The sequence below is a fragment of the Felis catus genome, chromosome E1 (assembly GCF_018350175.1).
Source record: "Felis catus isolate Fca126 chromosome E1, F.catus_Fca126_mat1.0, whole genome shotgun sequence".
NCBI classification, from domain to species: domain Eukaryota; kingdom Metazoa; phylum Chordata; class Mammalia; order Carnivora; family Felidae; genus Felis; species Felis catus.
Genome location: NC_058381.1, coordinates 16,981,982 through 17,004,650, shown reverse-complemented (window position 1 = coordinate 17,004,650; position 22,669 = coordinate 16,981,982). Strand labels below are relative to the sequence as shown.

The 22,669-nt window shown below is 38.7% G+C and overlaps 1 protein-coding gene and 2 pseudogenes across 41 annotated transcripts in view; 1 reads left to right on the top strand and 2 right to left on the bottom strand.

The window, feature by feature from the left end:
* Positions 1 to 22,669, top strand: part of EFCAB5 (EF-hand calcium binding domain 5) — a 198,426-nt gene that overhangs the window by 4,885 nt on the left and 170,872 nt on the right. For 18 of the 41 annotated variants that reach the window (XM_023244433.2, XM_023244432.2, XM_045044881.1 and 15 more), the window contains 3 exons: positions 18,193 to 18,276; positions 20,814 to 20,863; positions 21,730 to 21,792. In XM_023244433.2, the coding sequence (XP_023100201.2) occupies positions 20,822 to 20,863; positions 21,730 to 21,792 (105 nt within the window). In that variant the 5' untranslated portion in view covers positions 18,193 to 18,276; positions 20,814 to 20,821. Of the gene's footprint in view, positions 1 to 5,943; positions 6,015 to 18,192; positions 18,277 to 20,783; positions 20,864 to 21,729; positions 21,793 to 22,669 lie in introns of all 41 variants that reach the window. The other 23 variants (XM_045044905.1, XM_045044906.1, XM_023244446.2 and 20 more) reach the window with 8 other exon arrangements.
* On the bottom strand, positions 3,231 to 3,731 carry LOC123382058 (annotated as a pseudogene).
* LOC101082788 lies at positions 5,881 to 6,494 on the bottom strand (annotated as a pseudogene).

Below are 22,669 nucleotides of genomic sequence, written 5' to 3'. Positions count from 1 at the left end.
GAGAGAGAGGGAGACACAGAATCTGAAGCAGGCTCCAGGCTCTGAGCTGTCAGCACAGAGCCTGATGTGGGGCTTGAACTCAAGAACCATGAGATCATGACCTGAGCTGAAGTTGGACACTTGACTGAGTCACCCAGGTGCCCCTACCTATTTTTTAATCAGAGTATAATTTTGTTAGCATTGGCTTATATAAGTTCTTTGTATAATTTAGATATTAACTCTTTATTGGTTATATTGTTTGCAAATATCTTCTCCCATTCAGTGGGTTGCCTCTCTGGTTTGTTGATGGCTTCCTTTGCTGTGCAAAAGGTTTTTATTTTGTTGTAGACCCAATAGTTTACTTTTGCTTTTGATTCCCTTGTTTGAAGAGACATATCCATAAATATGTTGCTAAGGCCAATGTCTAAGAGTCTATTACTTATGTTTTCTTTTAGGAATTTATGGTGTCAGGTCTCACATTTAGGTCTTTAATCCATTTTGAGTTTATTTTTGTGAATGGGATAAGAAAGCGATCCAGTTTCTTTCTTTTGCAAGTAGCTGTCCAGTTTCCCCAGCACCATATATCGAAGAGACTGTCTTCATTGCATATTCTTGCCTCCTTTGTCAAAAATTGACCATATAAGTGTGGGTCTGTTTCTGGGTTCTCTATTTTGTTCTGTTGATCTCTATGTATGTTTTTGTGCCAGTACTATACTGTTTTGATTATTATATCCTGTAATATATCCTGTAATCTGGGATTGTGATACCTGCAGCCTTTGCTGTTCTTTCTCAGGATAGCTTTGGCTTTTCAGGGTCTTTTGTGGTTCCATACAAATTCTAGGATTATTTGTTCAAATTCTGTGAAAAATGGCATTGGTATTTTGATAAGGATTATGTTGAATTTGTAGATTGCTTCTTCCAATCCATGAATATGGTATATCTTTCCATTTGTTTGTGTTATCTTCAGTTTATTTCAACAGTGTCTTATATTTTCAGAGTATAGGTCTTTCACCTTCTTGGTTAAATTTATTCTTAGGTATTTTATTCTTTTTGCTGCAATTATGAATGGGAGTATTTTTTTTATTTGTCTTTCTGCTACTTTCTTATTAGTTTATAGAAATGCAACAGGTTTCTGTATATTAATTATGTACCCTACAACTTTACTGAATTCATTTATTACTTCTAATGGTTTTTTAGTCGAGTCTTTAGGGTTTTCTATATAAAGTATCATGTCATCTGAAAATAGGGATAGTTTTACTTCCTTACCAATTTGGATGCGTTTTATTTCTTTTGTCTGATTGTTGTGACCAGGACTTCCAGTATTATGTTGAATAAAAGTAGTGAGAATGGACATCCTTATTCCTGATATTATAGGGAAAGCTTTCAGTTTCACCATTAAATATAATGTCAGCTGTGGGTTTTCATTTATGACCTTTATTATGTTGAGATGTGTTCTCTCTAAATTTACTTTTTTGAGAGTTTTTATCATGAACAGATATTGTATTTTATCAAACGCTTTTCTGCATCTATTGAAATGATCACATGGTTTTTATCCTTCCTCTTGTTAATGTGATATATCACATTGATTGGTTTGTGAATATTGAACCATCCTGGAATAAATCCAACTCGACTGTGGTGAATAATCCTTTCAATGTATTGTTGAATTTGGTTTTGGTTTGCTAGTATTTTGTTGAGGATTTTTGCATCTATGTTCATTGGGGATATTGGCCTGTAGTTTTTTTACAGTGTCTTTAAAAAATTTTTTTTTCAATGTTTATTTATTTTGGGGAGAGAGAGATAGAACGTGCAAGTGTGATCAGGGTAGGGGCAGAGAGAGACAGAGACAGAGGCTCTGAAGAAGGCTGTGCTGTGTCAGCACAAATCCTGATACGGGGCTTGAACTCACAAGGTCTGAGATCATGACCTGAGCAAAAGTCAGACACTTAACCAACTTAGCCACCCAGGCACAGTGTCTTTTTGTGGTTTTGATATCAGGGTACTTCTGTCCACATAGAATGTATTTGGAAGTTTTCTTCCCTGTTGATTTTTTGGAATAGTTTTAGTAGAATGGGTATTAACTCTTCTTTAAATATTGTATAATATTAATATTATGTATAATAATTATAAATTATATTATTTATAATATATTATATAATAAATATATAAAATATAATGTATTTAATATATAATAATATAACAACATTAAATATTTTATATATTATATAAGATATACATATATATATTTACTATCTATCTATCTATTTTGAGAGAAAGAGTGAGCAGGGGAGGGACAGAGAGAGAGAGAGGGAGAGAGAGAATCCCAAGCCAGCTGTGCGCTGTCAGAACCGTGAGATCATGGTCTGAGCCTAAATCAAGAGTCTGACGCTTAACCAACTGAGCCGCCTGAGGGCCCCAGTATTAACTCTTCTTTAAATGTTTGGTAGAATTCAGCTGTGGAGCCATCAGGTCCTGGACTTGTGTTTGTTGGGAGTTTTTTGATGACCTATTCAATTTCATTACTAGAAATTGGTCTGTTCAAATTTTCTATTTCTTCCTGATTCCATTTGGAAGATTGTATATTTCTAGGAATTTATCCATTTCTTCTAGGTTGTCCAATTTGTTGGCATATTATTTTTCATAGTTTTATTTTATAATCCTTTGTATTTCTGTAGTGTTGGTTGTTATTTCTCCTCTTTCATTTCTGATCTTATTTATTTGAATCCTCTCTTTTTTTCTTTCTTAATGGATTTGTATAAGTTTATCCAATTCTATTTATCTCTTCAAAGAACCAGCCATTGGTTTCACTGATCTTTTCTATTGATTTTTTTCATTTCTCTTTCATTTATTTTCACTCTAGTCTTTATAATTTTCTTTCTTCTACTAGCTTCGGGCTTTGCTTGTTCTTTTCCTAGTTCCTTTACTTGTAAGTTTGTATCATTGTTTTGAGCTTTTTCCTGTGTCTCAAGGTAGACTATAAACTTTCTTCTTAGAACTGCTTTTGCTGTGTCCCAAAGATTTTGGACCATTGTGTTTCCATTTTCATTTGCCTCCATGTACTTTAGTTGTTGTTGTTGTTGTTTAGTTTTTATTTCATAATCATAAGCTTAACTCTGCAATCCAGCTAGACTTGGAGGGGAGTAAGGAAAATATGGAACCCATAGAACTACAGTGAGAGCACAGATTATAGGATATTTCAAGCAGATAGGGGTGAAGGGATGTACTCTTGAGCTATAAAAGGAATGGTTTGGTAGTTAAAATAAAACACAAGTCAAATTTATTAGATTTGTCCAGTCAGCATTGGTGATCTTCTTGCTGATCTTGCCATTGCTATACCCAAGGTGCTCCATGGCTTCCACAATATTCATGCCCTCTTTCACCTTGCCAAAGACCACATCCTTGCCATCGAACCACTGAGATGAAAAACTGGGAACCATTTGTGTTGCATCCAGCACTTGCCATGGATAAGATGCCAGGACCTATGTGTGTCAGAATGAAATTCTCATCAAATTTCTCCCCATAGATGGACTTGGATCCAGTGCCATTATGGCATGTAAAGTCACCACCCTGGCACATAAAACTTGGAATAATCCTGTCAAAGCAGGAAACTTTATAACCAAATCCTCTGTCCCCAGTGCTCAGAGCATGAAAGTTTTCTGCTGTTTTTGGAATTTGTCTGCAAACAACTCAAAGGAAACACGGCCCAAGGGCTCATCATCCACAGCAATGTCAAAGGACTTAGTGGAGTTGACCATGACTGGGTGGCATGGGCAACTCTGGGATGGTGGCACCTGCAAGTCTGTCTCCATGTATTTTTTGATTTCCTCTTTGATTTCTTTGTTAACCATTGGTTGTTTAGTAGCATGTAGTTTAGCTTCAATGTGTTTGTGTTTTTTCCAGTTTTTTTCCTTGTTTCTAGTTTCATATTGTTGTGGTCAGAAAAGATACTTGATAGAATTTCAATCTTTTTATTGAGACTTGTTTTGTGGACTAGTATGTGATGCTGGAGACTGTTCCGTGTGCATATGAAAAGAATGTCTATTTTACTCTTTGGGGATGAGATGCTCTGTACATATCTGTTAATCCATCTGATCTAATGGGTTATTCAAAGCCACTCCTTCCTTATTGATTTTCTGTCTAGATGATATATTCATTGGTGTAAGTGGGGTATTTAAGTCCCCTACTATTATTGTGTTACTGTCAATTTCTCCCTTTATATCTATTAATATTTGCTTGTATTTAGGTGCTTCCATGTTGGGTGCATAGATATTTACAGTGTCAATCCTGTTTTTACATTGATTCCTTTTTATCATTATGTAATGCCCTTCTTTTTCTCTTGTTACAGTTTTTGTTTTTAAGTCTGTTTTGTCTGATGTAAATATTGCTACCTTTTTTCCACCTTCATTGCATGGAATATCATTATTTTATCCCTTCACTTTCAATTTGTATGTGTCTTTTGGTCTGAAGTATCATAGACAACGTACAGGTGCATTTTGGTTTTTTATCCATTAAGTGACCTGATGTCTTTTGATTGGAGCATTTACATTTAAAGTGATTATTGATAGGTATGTACTTATTGCCATTTGTTGTTTTCTGGTTGTTTTTTAGTTCTTTGTTCCTTTCTTATCCTCTTGTCCTCCTTACTTTCCCTTCTGGTTTCATGACTTACTTTCGTGTTATGCTCAGGTTTATTTTTTTATTTTGTGTATAATAAGTTTTTAATTTGTGGTTACATATGGGGTTCATATATAACGTGTATTAGCGGTCTATATTAAGTTGGTCACTTGAGTTCACATGTATGCTGAAGAATACATTCTAAAGGCACTAAATTTTTACTCCCCCTACATGTTTTATGTATGTGATATCATATCTTACATCTTTATTTTATATATCCCTTGACTACTTTTTTGTAGATATAATTGATTTTATTATTTTTGTGTTTTAGCCTCCTTACTGACTTTTTAAGTGATTAATCTGTTACCTTTATTATATGTTTGCTTTTACTAGTGAAGTTTTTTCTTAATTTTCTTCCATTTATGTTCTTTTCATTTAAATAATTCCCTTTATTTTATTTTTTTCAATTAAATATTTATTGAACAAATGCAGAATAAATTAAGTGGGGTGTGGGGAGATAACCTGCAGATACAATGAACATCTCCAAATATTCAGAGGGCATCGCACAAAAACTGAAAGACTTGTTCACTATTTTTCCAAAAGGCAGAACTTGAACCAAAGGATAAATATAAGCAACCAGTAGGCTGCAGGACAGTTGGGCAAAGTGTATCACTTATCTTAATAACTTTGCCAATATAATGCTTTCCACCCTACATTTCCCTGCTCCTAAAAGGAATATTACATCTAATATGTCTCCTGAGGGTCTTAAATAGTCACATTTTCATGACAAACCCTCCACTGCCAGTACACTGGATGTACTAACACTACCAGGAAAAGATGTGAAGTTAACACATTGCTTTACTGAGGAAATGGTCTTTTGTTCCTCATCTACATTTCAGCATTCTGTGTGTGATATTCAGGAGGTGAGGAGAAAGGAGAGCACATTCTCTGAAGAGGGTGGATAGGAATCCTCAGCAGCTCAGATACTGCCTCTGGGGACAGTCTTTCTCAAATCCCACATGAATCACTGTAACTCTTATCCATCGGTGCAGACTGGGGGGTGTGCTGTGCTGCGGCAGGAACAAACAATTGACAACCACTGTCCCACATGAAGCAGGAAATCTGTGTTTTATAGTCACTAGGAAATATAAACTGCATAATACTGACGGGTTCCATCCAAATTGTCAAATATTACAAAACAAAAATTGTTTCAACAACTATTCAGCATAATGTTTAAGGACAAAATACATATACTATATATATGTATTTTATCACATACTCAGTAGGGAATGCTGGGGTGCTAATCCATCCAATAAATTGAAAATAAAAATTTTACATTTCTATATTTGTCAGTTTACAGGATTCTGAAGGTGGATCTTGAATTCAGAATGATATATCAGCTTTTGATGAAAGCCACATAACTGGTCAGTCTGGCTAACTGCTGCTTGTTGGGGATTGGTGGAATTGGGGCAGGTTCTGATGAGGGAATGATCCAGTTGAAGAAACATCCAGGGCCCCTGCAACTGGTTTTTTGGGCATAACATTCTTGTGGTGAAGTGAGCTTGCCATCCTTGTTCTAATGTACCTTTCACAGCCTCTTCCACAGGAGCCTGACAACGGCTGCCAAGTCGTTGGCTCTTTATGGAGGTGTAGGCTTGAGAGACTAGGGTGAAGGCTCTTCTCTTTGTGGCATCTCTAAGTGCTTCTATGATTGGCCAGACCATCTCAGACCACTGGTGTGCGTTGAAGGTCATGTAGATTCCAGGAAAATCTCTCTCCAGATTCTTTGTCCTACTGACCAAATTCCCCCAAGTTCAGAATTTACAGATTCTATAGTATCCTTTTCCAAAGATATCTTCCATTATTCATGTCATTATAAAGCCTAACATCTGACCATACACTGGGGGTGTAGCAATTCCTTCAGGAGCCTTGAGTTCCTGGTTCCCACACTGATCCAGCAACTTACTGAAATTAAGGCACTTTCTGTCATAAAACCATCACTGGCATCTTCCCAGCCATTCCCACCTCAGCACCTTCCCAAAAGTAGACCCCAGACAGCCCCTTGGCCATCGCACCCACAGTGAGGTACTAAAAAATTCCCTGTAAACAAAAACCAAAAACAAATAGAAAGAGGAATTCCATTTAACATTTCAGGTCATCATTCAGAATTTAAGAAGAGATAAAGATTTTCCCAGATAAACAAAAGTTAAAGGAGTTGCTCACCACTAAACTAGTCTCACAAGAAATGTAGAGTCTTATGATTGAAATGACTGCACATAATTCCTGAACAAGACAATTCAACAATGATCACTTGTTAGTCATTATTGATGAGAATATAATTCATGCAACTAAGTGATAAATTTAAAATAATTTTCACAACAATTAAAAAGTTACAAGTATAAATTATATTTGACTCTAATCACTTACTTTTTTCCTACTGGCAAATGTAAGGTGGCAATATCTTATGATAACATGACTGGTTTCATAATCCACTTTTTCATATCAATTATATATTACAAAATAATGGTCAAACTCTAATTTGCAGAGTATGACTATGTTATTAAAATGAAAATCCTGCAGCTAATTTGTATGTAACTAAAAGGGCATATCAGCCATGAAGAAAAGGAAGAATTCAATATATAGGAAGAGAGATATTGGGGGTTGAGTCCATAAGGAGTATCTGGCAGGCCTCCCTGTGTTTCCTGGCCACACCTTAGGCTGTGAGTCCTGCCCCGTAGGTACCTGGAACATGCACTCTTCCAGCAGCTCTAAGGCTCAGTGTTTATGACAAGCAGCAATACTTACTGCAACTGGCTTTGGAAGGTGATGCCCTGGTAGTAGAATACTCCTTGGCTTTGCTTTTTTATTAAAGGATACTTGCTTTAATAAAGCAAATTCTTAATTATGCTTGCTTCCTATGGGACCATGGGGGACACTAGAGTGTATCATCAGTCTCTGATTATTTTGGGCTACTCTCTGAGAATCCTTCGAACAAATTGCTTTTGGCCAGGGGTGAATTATGTAGAGGCACCAATGACTCCAGTCCTTTCAGGCCCTCATAGGGCTGGATAGGTAACTATCTTGCGGTACACCTGTAACTCATTTGTTATGTACTAAATGAAGTGTGTCACTTAAAAGACTATGGTTTATATAGCTAAGCTGGTTAAAACGGGGAAAAAGAAATCATACTTTGTTTTTAATAATTCAATTCCTTACATTTGAAGTGATTATATTACAAAGTAACATGACTATAAATTAATTAGTACAGGTGGAATATATAATAGCTAGAGTATGAACGAGTCATGTATTGCCTTCACCTGGTTGTAATTTTTCTTAAACTTTAATAATTTGTTACTAACTTCGATAGTGTCCATATAGGAAATGGAAATCATACCAGTTATTTGAATAGATAATTTTTTAATTTTATTTTTTTAATTTACATCTAAATTAGTTAGCATATAGTGCAACAATGATTTCAGGAGTAGATTCCTTAATGCTTCTTACCAATTCCTCCTACTACCCCTCCAATAACCCTCTGTTTGTTCCTCATATTTAAGAGTCTCTGATGTTTTGTCCCCCTCCCTGTTTTTATATTATTTTTGCTTCCCTTCCCTTATGTTAATCTGTTCTGTGTCTTAAAGTCCTCATATGAGTGAAGTCGTATGATTGTCTTTCTCTAATTTCACTTAGCATAATACCCTCTAGTTCCATCCACATAGTTGCAAATGGCAAGATTCCATTCTTTTTGATTGCTGAGTAATACTCTATTGTACATATATACCACATCTCCTTTATCCATTCATCCACTGATGGACATTTGGGCTCTTTCCATACTTTGGCTATTGTTGATAGTGCTGCTATAAACATGGGGGTGCATGTGTCCCTTCGAAACAGCACACCTGTATCCCTTGGATAAATGCCTAGTAGTGCAATTGCTGGGTCATAGGATAGTTCTATTTTTAGTTTTTTGAGGCACCTCCATACTGTTTTCCAGAGTGGCTGCACCAGCTTGCATTGCCACCAACAATGCAAAAGAGATCCTCTTTCTCCGCATCCTCGCCAACATCTGTTGTTGCCTGAGTTGTTAATGTTAGCCATTCTGACAGTTGTTAATGTTAGCCATTCTGAAGGGGGTATCTCATTGTGGTTTTGATTTGGATTTCCCTGATGATGAGTGATGTTGAGCATGTTTTCATGTGTCGGTTGGCCATCTGGATGTCTTCTTTGGAGAAGTGTCTATTCATGTCTTTTGCCCATTTCTTCACTGGATTATTTGTGTTTTGGGTGTTGAGTTTGATAAGTTCTTTATAGATTCTGGATACTAACCCTTTATCTGATATGTCGTTTGCAAATATCTTCTCCCATTCTGTCGGTTGCCTTTTAGTTCTGCTGATTGTTTCTTCTCTGTGCAGAAGCTTTTTGTTTTGATGAGGTCCCACTAGTTCATTTTTGCTTTTGTTTCCCTCGCCTCTGGAGGTGTGTTGAATAAGAAGCTGCTGCGGCCAAGATCAAAGAGGTTTTTGCCTGCATTCTCCTTAAGGATTTTGATGGCTTCCTGTCTTACATTTAGGTCTTTCATCCATTTTGAGTTTATTTTTGTGTATGGTGTAAGAAAGTGATCTGAGTTCATTCTTCTGCATGACGCTGTCCAGTTTTCCCCGCACCACTTGCTGAAGAGACTGTCTTTATTCCATTGGATGTTCTTTCCTACTTTGTCAGAGATTAGTTGGCCATGTTTGTGGGTCCATTTCTGTGTTCTCTATTCTGTTCCATTGATCTGAGTGTCTGTTTTTGTGCCATGAATACATAATTTAACAAGAATTGTTACCCAGATATAAAGTGAAGGAAGTGACTACAAAGCTAAAAAGAGAAATCCAAGGTATTATAGAGGGAGCAAATGTTACCACATCTAGAGCTGGGGGAAAAAAAATGAAGCAAAGGAAGAAACTTACAAACAGAGGATTGACCCCTCAGTTGAAACTCAGATGTATGAGAAGATGCTGCTCAGTTGGTGTCGGTGTCCCTGAGCTTAGAGGAGGGATTCTGTGGGACCCAGACCTCTAAGGCAGGAACAATGGCTGGCTGGTGTTGATGTCTTTGAGTCGATGAAACTGTAGAAAAACTACAAACTGGATTCAGTTGTTGCTGCAGAAAGGGCCTGCTGCTACCAGGATGAAGAACCATTGCTGGCATAAAGCACACAGAAACCAAAAGGCTATAGGAGGCAGTCTTGAGGTAGACAGGAACAATTCTCTTGCCCTCCCACAGTCTCGGGTTCTCCCTCTGGTGCCACCAGTTAACAGAGCTTAACAGGACCACCTGGCAAGGCTAAGAAATGTGGTTTTCAGAGTCCCAGCTCCAGCATCAAAGAATAATACAAAAGAGTGAGTTGAGAGCTGAGATAATGATGTAGTAACTGGCATTTGACTGATGTGAAAACTGGTACCAGAAATGGGGTTTATCTTTCATCCTCTGGTTTGCATATATCTCATAAAGATAGTTAAAGACCTTGCTTCTTCCTGCGCCTCATATCCAATGAGTATAATGTCATCAATGTAGTGGACCAAGTCAATGCTGATTGGAAGGTCAAGATGCTCAAAATCTCTGTGGACTACATCATGGTAGAGAGAAGGAGAACTGTCATAGCCCTGGGGCAAGACAGTGAAGTTACATTGTTGGCTTTGCCTAGTAAAAGCCAATAGCTTCTGGTGTTCTCTACCAATTTGTATGGAGAAATAAGCATTTGCTAGGTCAATAGCTGCATACCAGGTAGCAGGGGGTACATTGATTTGCTCCAGTAAAGATACTACATGCAGAAAGCAGCTGCAATTGCAGGCAGACATCACCTGATTAAATTTATAACAATCTACATTCTCCAAAATCCATCCACCTTCTTCACAGACCGAACGGGCAAGTTAAGTTGGCATGAGATAGGTTTCATCACTCCCTGCTGCTTTCAAATCTATTGGTGTTACTAACCTCTGTAAATCCCCATTCTGTCATCCCAGGAAAACAATATTTTTTGTTTACTCTCCTGGTATATGTATATGTGGGGGAGGGGAATTTCCAAGGGCTACAACTTGACCCTTCATACTATAAGCCTCCTTATTTCACGATCAGAAATTCTGATCTGGAATTCTAAACTGAAAATTCTGCCAGTTACCATGTATCTATTCTAATTATACACACAGGAACTTATGAAATCACTATAGAGTGGTTCTGTGGATTTACTTAATCCACTGATTCAAACTTGAGTTAAGACTCAATTTCTCGGGGGGATTGTGGGGTGGGGAATGGGTTAAATAGGTGATAGGGATTAAGGAATGCACTTGTCGTGATGAGTACTGGGTGATGTATGGAATTGTTGACTCATTTTATTGTACACCTGAAACTAAAATCACACTGTGAACTAACTGGAATTAAAAACTTTTAAAAAATAAAAGGAAGGTGCAAGGACTAAGCTCTGGGAGAACTCCAATATTAGAACTCTAAGAAAAGAAGAGTAACCAACAGGAGAGACATAAAAAACGACTAGGGAAGTGAAAGAAAAACTCAAGTATTGTTATCTTGGAGGCCAAGTGAAGAAAGTACAGGTTTTCCCCACTGTCTGAAAGTATGACATTCCTGTGAAACCTTCTGCAAGCCAGAATGACATAAAGCAAAGAAGCAATTACCATTTATTTCTATGGCAAAAAATTTTGAACATTCCTAGACCCCAAAAAATCAACTCTTTTAGGCTTTTCTGTTTCCTCAGGACACATCTTGTTAATTGATGCACAATATATGTCGAGATAAAGCACAGATGCTTCAGACACAGTTCAAAGCTACGGTTGCTGAATGCTGAGCTGCTGAGTGTGGCTCCTGGGAAGGAGCTTAGGATGCATGCTGCCTCTATAATGACTTGCCTCAAAACAAATGCTGAATGCTATTTTTACTTTCTGCCTTTTTTTGTAAAGGCAAAAATCCCTTTGGATTTCTTTCCCTTAGGGAAACCAGGTGGTGGTCAATGCATCATCAAGATTAATACTCAGCTACGACCTCAAAGACCTAACTCACCAATTGACCCCAATTCAACTGTGTTCAAACTCCTCATCACCACTGGGAGAAATGGTGCTAATCTTAAAGGACCCCAAGTCAGGCCATGGGCATTGCAGCAATACTTCTTCCTGAGACCCTCATGTTGGGCCATGTGCAGTTCAGTATTACTTTGCTAGACATCCCAGCAAGCAAAGTCTTCCATGTCCATGCAGATGTCAGAATGGAGAAAGATCAGTGTGAAGATTCAGGTGTCCTCCAGAAGTTTCTGGGTTCTCACCAGACCATCCTCTTTACCCTCTTTGTGGTGCTATTGTAACATTTTTTTTTTTTTTGTCTTCTAGCATACAATGCCTTCTTAAACAAGATACAGGCAATTACAGTTGTTTATGTAGCAACTCTAGGAATACCACAGCCATGTTCTTAGACCCCCCACATATTCCTCCCCACTCTTTCATGACTCTACAACCCCCACCAGCCCAGAGTCAGCTACAACATTGGCTGTGGAGTATGAGGCACTAACCTCCACTTGGACAAGTCCTCTTAACTGTAGAGGACTGGAGATTTCTAGCAACCAGGAACTAGCAGCAACCTCTATACTCATAAGCCCCTAAACAAGGGTTCTGAGAACTGTAATTAAATGATCCTAAGCTGTTCCATAAAGAGAGAGAGAGACTCAGTTTCTCACCTGTGCACCACAAAGCCCACACTTAAACTGGTGGGCTGCGTGGCATTTAGAGTCCCCAGGAATTAACATCAATTTAGTGCCAATGTTTAGAAATCCCTGGAAAACCTGAATATTTCTTTTTCCCTGGCACACAGTCATTTTAGGAGATGGCCACAGCTCCTTGTAAAGAAGACTTGGAGGAAGATTTTCAGTATATACTAATGGCAGTGCTACAGTAGCCTCCTTTAAGGGGATGCAACCTTGCCTTCAGTTATGGGGCTTAGGCCTGGTAACTGGTAAGAGGTCAGAACTCTCTACTGTGGTGACTAAAGTCATATTTTTGGCCACCATATATGGATTTTTTATACTAAATGTTGGTGACCAACATTTCAGTAGGCTGGTCATCTATTTTATTCCTACAACCATCATAATCATTTAGCCACAAAGATCGGTGAGGGTCAAAAAAGCATCTGATTACCACTATATTTCTACTTCTCTCTTTTAAAAAATGTTTACTTAGTTTTGAGAGAGAGAGAGAGAGAGAGAGAGAGACAGAGAGACAACATGAGCAGTGGAGGGGCAGGGAGAGGGAGACACAGAATCTGAAGCAGGCTCCAGGCTCTGAGCTGTTAACACAGAGCCCGATGCGGAACTCGAACTCATGTACTGTCAGATCATGACCTGAGCTGAATCGGATGCCCAACTGACTGAGCCACACAGGTGCCCCTATATTTCTACTTCTCTTTATAGTAAATGTGCCTGCTTTGTCTTTGGTGGTTAAACAGTAATGTTTAACTTCTGCTACTCGGAAATGGGTCGTCCCACATGCCTAACCTACAGAAGAAAGCCACTATAGAGCTTTTCAAGGATGTAAATACTCCCACTCACTAATATAATTTTCAGTGCGTTGGTAAGGGGATGTTCCCAGAATCCTCTCAGAGGATATACTTGGAGGGAGTGGATGTGCAAGCCAATATGTGATAAATATACTCCAACATTCCTGTCTTCCTAAGTCTTTGGATTTCTTCCTACACGATGCCAGGGATGTTCCAGTATCTCAATTTAAAACACAGGCCACTGTGGAGTCCAAGTTTCAGTGAGTTTACCAAATAAATGGTTAGCATCACTTACAGCTGTAGATGCTAGAACATTAAATCCTTAATGTCTGATAAGTGTACCCATATTAATAAATTCTAACCAACTCAACATTATATTCTGTGCTCCTTGCTTTAACTCCCTTATAGTATACTCTCACATATTCCCTGGATTTTTGTCACTATATATGCAAATCCTGAGAGTCTTTTGCTGTAAAAGCTATTTCCTCCTGGTCAGACTTTGTATTTGCCCTGCTGGGGCATTTGAACATCTGACTGTAGTTATGAGTCTACTAGAAGTAAGAGGTGGTTGTGGTGAATCTTCAGGAAAATGGGAGTCCCTACCAAGGCAGTTGCCTCAGATGAGATTTTTACAAGGTTTTCAATTTAGTGAAGGCTAGTTTCCACAAATACAGGAGGACAAACTGCCTCCATTTGCAAGAGAGGCTAGAGTGACTCAGGAGTTTGAGATTATTAGTCTCCTAGTTCCACTAAATCTTGGAAATTTGGAATGAGGTCCTTCTTCCCAATCAGTGCCCCAATTTTCACATGAGTAACTTGGCTGGGATGTGAATTCAGTTAACACTGAAACCCATAATTCTTGATGAATTGACCCCTTTATCATTCTATAATGACTTTCTTTGTTTCTTGTTGCAGCTTCTGGCTTAAAGTCTATTTTGTCTGATGTAAATATAGCTACCTCTCCTCTATTTTGGTTTCACTTGCATGTGATATCTTTTTCTATCCCTTCACTTTGAGCCTATGTGTGTCCTTAAAGCTGATGTGAGTCTCTTGTTTAGGCAGCACATGGTTGGGTCTTGTTTTTCATCCATCCAGCCACTCTGCATTTTGATGGAAAATTTAATCCATATGAATTTAGAGTAATTATCGATAGGGAAGAACTTAATCATGTCATCTTGTTAATTGTTTTCTGGCTGTTTCATAGTTATTTGTTGCCTTCTTCCTCTCTTACCACCTTCCTTTGTGAGCTGATGATTTTCCATAGTGGTATGCTTTGATTGCATTCTTTTTATCTTTTGTGCATCTACTGTGGATTTTTGCTTTGTGGTTACCATGGGGCTTACATAAAACATCTTATAGATACAACAGTGTATTTTAAGCAGATAACAATTTAATTTCAGTTACAGACAAAGAGTCTACCCTTTTACCCTCCCATTAAAAAAAATTTATTTATTTGGGCAGGGGGGCAGAGAGAGACAGAGAGAGAGAATCCCAAGCAGGCTCCATGCTGTCAGCACAGAGCCCAATGTGGGGCTTGATTTCATGAACCATGAGATCATGACCTGAGCCAAAATCAAGAGTCTGACATTTAACTGAGTGAGCCACCCAGGCACCCCTCCCATTTTGTTTTTGAGGCCACAATTTACATCTTCTTATATTATATATCCATTAGCAAATATTGTAGCCATAGTTATTTATAATACTTGTGTCCTTTAACCTTTATACTAGAATTAACTGATTAACACACTACCAGATTACAGTATTGGAATATTCTGAATTTGACTATATAATTAAATTTATCAATATGTTTTATATTTTCATGTTTCCATGTTACTAATTAGTGTCTCTTCATGCCTGCTTGAAGAACTCCTTTCATCATTTCTTATAAGGCAGTTCTAGTGGTGGTGAACTAACCTCCGCTTTTGTTTGACTGGGAAAGACTTTGTCTCTCCTTCATTTCTGAAAACTTTACCAGATAGAGTATTCTTGGTTACTTAAAGTGTATCGCCCCACTCTCTCCTGGCCTTTAAGGCTTCTGCTAAGAAATCCACTGATAGTCTTACGGAGTTCCTTTATAAGTAGCACACTTCTTTTTATTGCTGCTTTCAAGATTTATCTTTGTCTTTGATTTTTGAAAGTTTTATTATAATGTTTCCTGGGGAAGATCTCTTTGGGTTGAATTTGTTTGCAACTTCATGAACTTGAATGTGCAAATATGCCCCCAGATTTGGGAAGTTCTCAGGCATATTTTTTTAAAATAAGCTTTCTGCCCCTTTCTCTCTATCGTTAGATTCTCATAATACATAGGTTGTTTCTCTTAATGGTGTCCCATCAATCCCATAGGATTTCTTCATTCCCCTTCATTTTTTTCCCCTTTGCTTTTCTCTGACTGGATCATTTCAAATGATCTGTGTTCCTACTGAGTATTTACACAAAGAAAATGAAAACACTAATTCAAGGAGAAGTATGCACCCCTATGTTTATTGCAGCATTATATACAAAAGCCAAGGTGTGAAAGCAACCCAAGCACCTATTGACAGATGAATGGACAAAGATGTCATACACACACACACACACACACACACACACACGAATATCATTCAGCCATAAAAAAGAATGAGGTCTTGCCATATGTGACAACATGGATGGACCTGGAGGATATTACACTAAATGAAGTAAGTCAGAGAAAGACAGATACCGTATGATTTTACTTATACGTGGAATCTAAAAAACAAACAAACAAACAAACAAAAAACCCCAAACAAACAAGAAGCAGAAACAACTAATAAATATAGAGAACAAAGAGATGGTTTTCAGGGGGAGGATATTGAGGGATGGGCAAAATAGGTGAAGGGAGTGGGAAATACAGGCTTCCGGTTATGGAATGAATAAGTCACAGGAATTAAAGGTACAACATAGAGAATATAGTCAGTGGTATTGTGATAGCATTTTATGGTAACAGATGATAGCTATACCTGTGGTGAGCATAGCATAATGTACAGACTTGTCAAATTACTATGTTGTACACTTGAAACTAATGTCACATTGTGTGTCAACTATACTTCAATAAAATAATCTGTATTCAGATTTACTAACTTTCTTCTGCTTGGTCTCATCTGCTATTGAAGCTCTTTTTTGAATTCTTCATTTCAGTCCTTGTATTCTCCAGCTCTGAAATTTCTGGTGTTCTTTTTTATATTTTCTCTTTGTGGAATTTATCATTTCATTCTTCTATTGTTTTTCTTATTTCATCAAATTGTTTATCTGTGTTCTCTGTTAGCACTCTGAGCATCTTTAATACAATTATTTTGAATTCTTTGTTAGGTAGTTTATGAATCTGTACTTCTTTGGGGTCCATTACTAGAAGTTTACTACATTCCTTTAGTGGTGTCATGTTTCCCTGATTCTTTGTGATCCCTGTCACCTTCATAGGTGTTTGTGCATTTGAAAAAGCAGTTGTCTCTTCCAGATTTTATGGAATGAGTTTGGTGAGGAAAGACTTTCACCTGTGGTTGGGGGCATTTTGGCACATGCTGTGACCCATGGTCTAGTACTGCAGGATACCAAGTGTGAGGGCATGTAGCATCTGTAGATGGGGATGGGTGGAGGTGGCATGGTGTCTCATTGGCTCCAAAAGCTGTGGTCCATAACATCAGTTACATGATCCTTTGTGAGAGCTGTAGGCAGTCCACAATGTCTGCAAGGACTGTTGGATTCTTTAATGGCATCTCCAGTCTAGTGGCTAGGGACATGCCAGACAGTGATGGTGACCATAGCCAGTGGTGTGCACGCTCCTAGCTATGGGGCTAGTTGAGGGGGGTGGCTGCAGGGGCCAGTTGCAGGCAGATGTGCAGTGGTGAAGGCTAGGTCCTTCAGCAGAGGCTGGGGCCAACTGCAGGCACACAGGCACCTGCAGGGGCCCTGGTTGTCAGTGTGTACATGTGTAACCATTGGGGCCAGCTGTAGGCATGCATTTGTCAGGGGAGGCCAGTGATGGGAGTTGAGGCTGGTGTCTTGCAGATGTACAACCATAGGGTTAACTGCAAGTGAGAGGGGCTGTTCAGACCAATGACAGGGGTTAGGGTTCAGTTCAGACCCATCAACGGCTATACAGATGTTGGCTGTTGGCATATACCTGTGGGACTGCAGGAGCTTGCCATGGCATATGCCCAGCAGTAGAGGCTGGTAATGAGAGTCAAGCCCGCAGCATGCAGGTCAATAGCTGCAGGAGTCTCCTGCCATTCTCAGCAGTTATCTCTATCTTACACTAGCTTTTCTTTCTTAGCCTTACCTTTAAGTGTTCATCAGCAAGGGTTTATCCTTAGCTTTTTTTTTTTTCATCTCCTAGAAGATACTCGTATTGGGTGAGCTCCACTAGCATCTTCCTGCAAATGCATCTTTCTGTCAGTACCCAGGGATTTAAGACTCATGAAATCCAGCTATATGATACTGCTTATCTTCTATTAGTCTGACAAATCAGAATTGTGTATGATTACTTTCTTATACTGAGAAACCTCTTCCCCAAGGATAACTAGCTACCCTTTCATCTATGACTGACAGTCTTGCCAATCAAGATGTCAAATGCTGCAATTCACCAATTTATAAATCTATTGGGAGTGCATGTGAAAGGCCCTTACCAGATTCACAAAAACCCAGTCTCAGAGCTGACAATCTAAGTAGGATGACTCTGGAATCTCATGAGTGGGGTGTGTGAGGTGTGAATAATGCTGTGCACTGTGGGTAACTAAAATGCAAATTAATACTTCAGACTGGACAGTGCTTCTATCATTATCCAATGGACTTGATTCTGCATAACGTCCTACAATATATTTCAGTCACAATATATTTCAGTGGCATTAAGATTCTTACTGCCTGCAAACTTCTATCAGACTATTGAGCAGGTATCTTAAATGTGTTAACACCTACAAACTCAAACTCTTATCATTCCTCTAACCTGTTTTCCTCTCCTTTCCATATTTCATTTAATGGCATCATGATCCATTCAGCCTTATAAATATGAAAAAACACTCAGTGAATCTTAACTATTTCTCTTTTTCTCTTTAGATCCAACTTTGCCCCCAATCCTGATGATCATATCTGTTTTAGTTTAGGTTCCTTCAGAACAGACCTTGATCCAAGGAGTTAAATGTAAGTTCATTTGGGAGGTGGTTCCAGGAAACAATGGCAAGGGAGTAGGGAAGTAATACAGGAAAGTGAGGGAAGCCTGTACTATTAGGCAGGTTTCACTGAGGCAACTGAGGCTCTATCCCATTGGGGAACTCTGGGAGACAGAAATGTTCCACCCATGGGACTCTATGCAGCTTCCTATTCATCACTGGCTGAGGGCTTCTCCTAGAAGATATCAACTCTCAGGCACTTCTTGCCATCCCACATTTGGACTGGCACAAGCCCTCAGACAGAATTGCAGGTGCTTGCAGTCAGAGACCATTCATATGTACTGAAAAGTGAAGCTGAAGGGATGTAGTTAGGGTATTGGCAATGTCTAGCAGAAAGTAGATTAGAGTGAGGGGCATTGGAACGTGCAACATTTACGGGTGCAAAATTTACCTTCATTCTGTGCACCCTCCCCCCATCCTTCATAATTCCAGTCATTGCTGGCAGAGTTAACTTTTTAAAAACACCAATTTGATCACATCTGTCCTGTGCTTTAAAAGCACAGAGTAAAGTCCATCCTCCTTGATTTCACATGAATAAACATTATAGACTGAAAAGTTACCTTAACAATTTTTTTTAAAAACATTTATTGAGAGACAGAGTGTGAGTGGAGGAGGGGCAGAGAGAGAGGGAGACACAGAATCTGAAGCAGGCTCCAGGCTCTGAGCTGTCAGCACAGAGCTCAAAGCAGGGCTTGAACTCATGCACCATGAGATCTGGACCTGAGCTGAAGTTGAACGCTTAACCAACTGAGCCATCCAGGTGCCCCAAAAGTTACCTCTTTAGCCTCATCTTCTGCTATTTTCTTTTATATAACTAAGCTCTGTACATGAATGCTTCACTTCCTGAACTTTTATACCCTAGTGTGTATTGTTCCTTCTGCCTCAAATACCCTTCCCCACTCCTTTACACAAAAATTTCTTACTAGTCCTTTAAAATCCAGTTTAGAAATATTTCTATGAAAACTTCCCTGAACTCCCTGGGAAAATTAATTGCTTACTCCTATGTGTTCCTTAACACCTCTGCTTTTGCACTGTGCAGATTGAACTGCACCTGTAAATCCTTTTTTTCATCACTAAACTAGGAACTCTTCAAAGGAAGTTTTCCTGTCTCCCTGAGCACAGGTCTCATTTATCTTTTTTGACCCCAATGCTTGCATATAGAAGGCACCCAATAAAGGTTTATCGCATTGAATTTATCTGGGTGCATCAAAAAAACCCTGATTTTAAAAGAAATGGAAGGGAGCTTCTAGTAATTTCAGGAGATGGACACCATAAGCAAAGAAAGCAGGCTGTGAGAATGTACAATTGGGACCTACCAAAGAAATCTATTTTATATTACTTATTTATGAACTGCTTCAAAAAGGCTTTGAGGCAGCTATTCTTAAGTGCTGGAATCTGTTGTCTCCAAAGGCAGTACTTCTGGTTTATTCTGCTAGAACATGTGTTGATAAAAAGACATGCAAATACTCTAGCATAGTTTAAAGAAACCATTTTAAATTAAATAGTCCCTAGATTGTAACTGTCCTAGAGGCAAAGGCCGTGTATATAAAATTTACTTTTTACATAGCACCTAGCCTAAATATACACAAATTCTTAAATGATTTTTGGCACAGCAGTAATTTTGATTACTGTAGTCATTTGCAATGAAGTAAGCATCAGATAATTATCCACTTTAATTCCTTAATATGAATAAATAAGCAAGATAAATCACATTCCTCTCAGAACTCCCCACTCAGAAAAATGCTTTGTAGTGAGATTATTATTCTAATATCTGTATGCCTTTCATACATGATGAATTGGGTAGCCATCAGAGTTTCACTTCACCTAATCTTGTTATTTCAAAAATTATTAAGGATGATAATATTTAAAAAATTTTTTTTAATTTTTGTTTATTTATTATTTTTTTTTTTTTTTGAGAGAGACAGAATGTGAGCAGGCGAGGGACAGAGAAAGAGGGAGATACAGAATCTGAAACAGGCTCCAGGCTCTGAATGTCAGCACAGAGCTGAACATGGGGCTCGATCTCACAAGCCGTGAGATCGTGACCTGAGCCGAAGTCGGGACGCTTAACCGACTGACCCACCCAGGTGCCCCATGATGATAATAATGTTTTTAAAACTTCACTTGCATTACTGTTGCTGCTGCTGCTGCTGCTGCTGCTGCTGCTGCTGCTGCTGCTGTGTGTGTGTGTGTGTGTGTGTGTGTGTGTGTGTGTGTGTCTTTCTTAAAATGATAATGGTGGTGATTGTTATGGTTAAGCTTTCCTGTCTCCCTGGGCACTAGCCTAGCATTAATCTAGGTTTGGGCAGTAACAACAGCAGTAACAGTAGTACAGTTTGAAAAGTTTAGCAGTTGAGAACTTAGTACCATTCAATAGAATGGTGGGATGCAGTGGGGGTTGGGAGTGACTTTGGTCTCCCACAGTACTTTTTGTTGTTTAATATTTTCTTTCTGTTATTAATATTGGTCTGATAATAGTGTTCCCTACTATTTGATGATACCTTTTAGTGGTCCAGATGAGTGAGCCAGCATCTCAAGAGGGATCCAAACCTGTTCAGGTACTTGGCTTACATAGATTTCTAGCCATTTAATTATAAGAGGATTTGAGATTTAACATTCTTGAGAAAATTGAGATGCAAGATCATATTTTGTCATTTACTTACTTCTCTTTTTAGTTGAAGTATTCTGCCTCAGGTCATGACAAAAGAGCTGGAAAAAGGGGTTCAAATAATAGTTGGGTTACAGTAACCTTCTAGTTGGTTGGCATTTATAACATGTCTGTTATTGTTTGAAATTTTTTTTTAATTTTTTAGCGTTTTATTTTATTTTTTTTTTTTTAATTTTTTTTCGACGTTTTTTATTTATTTTGGGGACAGAGAGAGACAGAGCATGAACGGGGGAGGGGCAGAGAGAGAGGGAGACACAGAATCGGAAACAGGCTCCAGGCTCTGAGCCATCAGCCCAGAGCCCGCGACGCGGGGCTCGAACTCACGGACCTCGAGATCGTGACCTGGCTGAAGTCGGACGCCCAACCGACTGCGCCACCCAGGCGCCCCTCGTTTTATTTATTTTTGAGACAGGGAGAGACAGAGCATGAACAGGGGAGGGTCAGAGAGAGGGAGACACAGAATCTGAAACAGGCTCCAGGCTCTGAGCTGTCAGCACAGAGCCAGACGCGGGGCTCGAACTCACAGGACCGCAAGATCGTGACCTGAGCCAAAGTCGGCCGCTTAACCGACTGAGCCACCCAGGCGCCCCTTGTTTGAATTTTTAATATGGCTACTTTGTGTGATTTTATTTGGTATGATGTTTGCCCATTATGTAAATTTTTTTACATAAAAAGTTTGCTATACTAGAGTATAAGATGTTAGTTTTATCTTTAGCTTCTTTTGGATCCCACTTACTAATACTGTTTCCATTTCAGGAAAATGGAAAAGAAGAGAAAGAAAGGAAACAGGAAGCAACTGAAGTGAAAGTCCCTACTGAGGTAGAGTTTTCATAAATAATCAGATATTAATGCTGGAGAATACACTGGTCAAATTAATTTTCTTATGAAAAAGGAAAAGAGGGGTGCCTGGGTGCCTCAGTCAGTTAAGCATCAGACTCTATTTCACCTCAGGTCATGATCTCATGTTGAGAGACTGAGCTCTGCATCAGGCTCCGCACTGTGCATGAAGCCTCCTTAAGATTCTCTTGCCCTCTTCCTCTGCCACTCCCCCACTCATCCTCTTGCTCTCTCAAAAAAAATTTTTTTTACAAAAGGAAGGAAAAGATGTGGATGTCCAAAAGGATAAATAAAATGCCAAATGGAAATGAGCAAATTCATGTTAACCATTAAGCTGACTCATCTGAGACAGTTGCAGGAAGTGTCTGTGGACAGATAAATTATTTGTGAAAAGCTATTACAAGTTATAGATAAATAAAGGTTGCATTCTAAGGTCAGAACCATTACCCCAAGTACAAAACCCACCAGTTTTTAGGATAACTTCATTATTCATTCTGAAAATATAATTTCCATATTAATAATTTAAGTAACTTTGTGTTTATTTGAATACAAGACTTCAATGAGGAAGAATATTCTATAGAAAAAGGGATGCGATCGAAAACAGTTATATGGGGCTCCTGGGTGACTCAGTTGGTTAAGCCTCTGACTCTTGATTTCGGCTCAGGTCATGATTTCATGGTTCATGAGTTGGAGCCCTGCATCTGACTGTGCTGACTGCAGATTCTGCTTGAGATTCTCTCTCTCCTCTCTGCCCCTTCCTCTCTCTCTCTCTCTCTCTCTCTCTCTCTCTGTCTCAAAAATAAGTAAACTTTAAAAAATCTTAAAAAAAAAAAAGAAAATAGTTATATAGATTCACCAT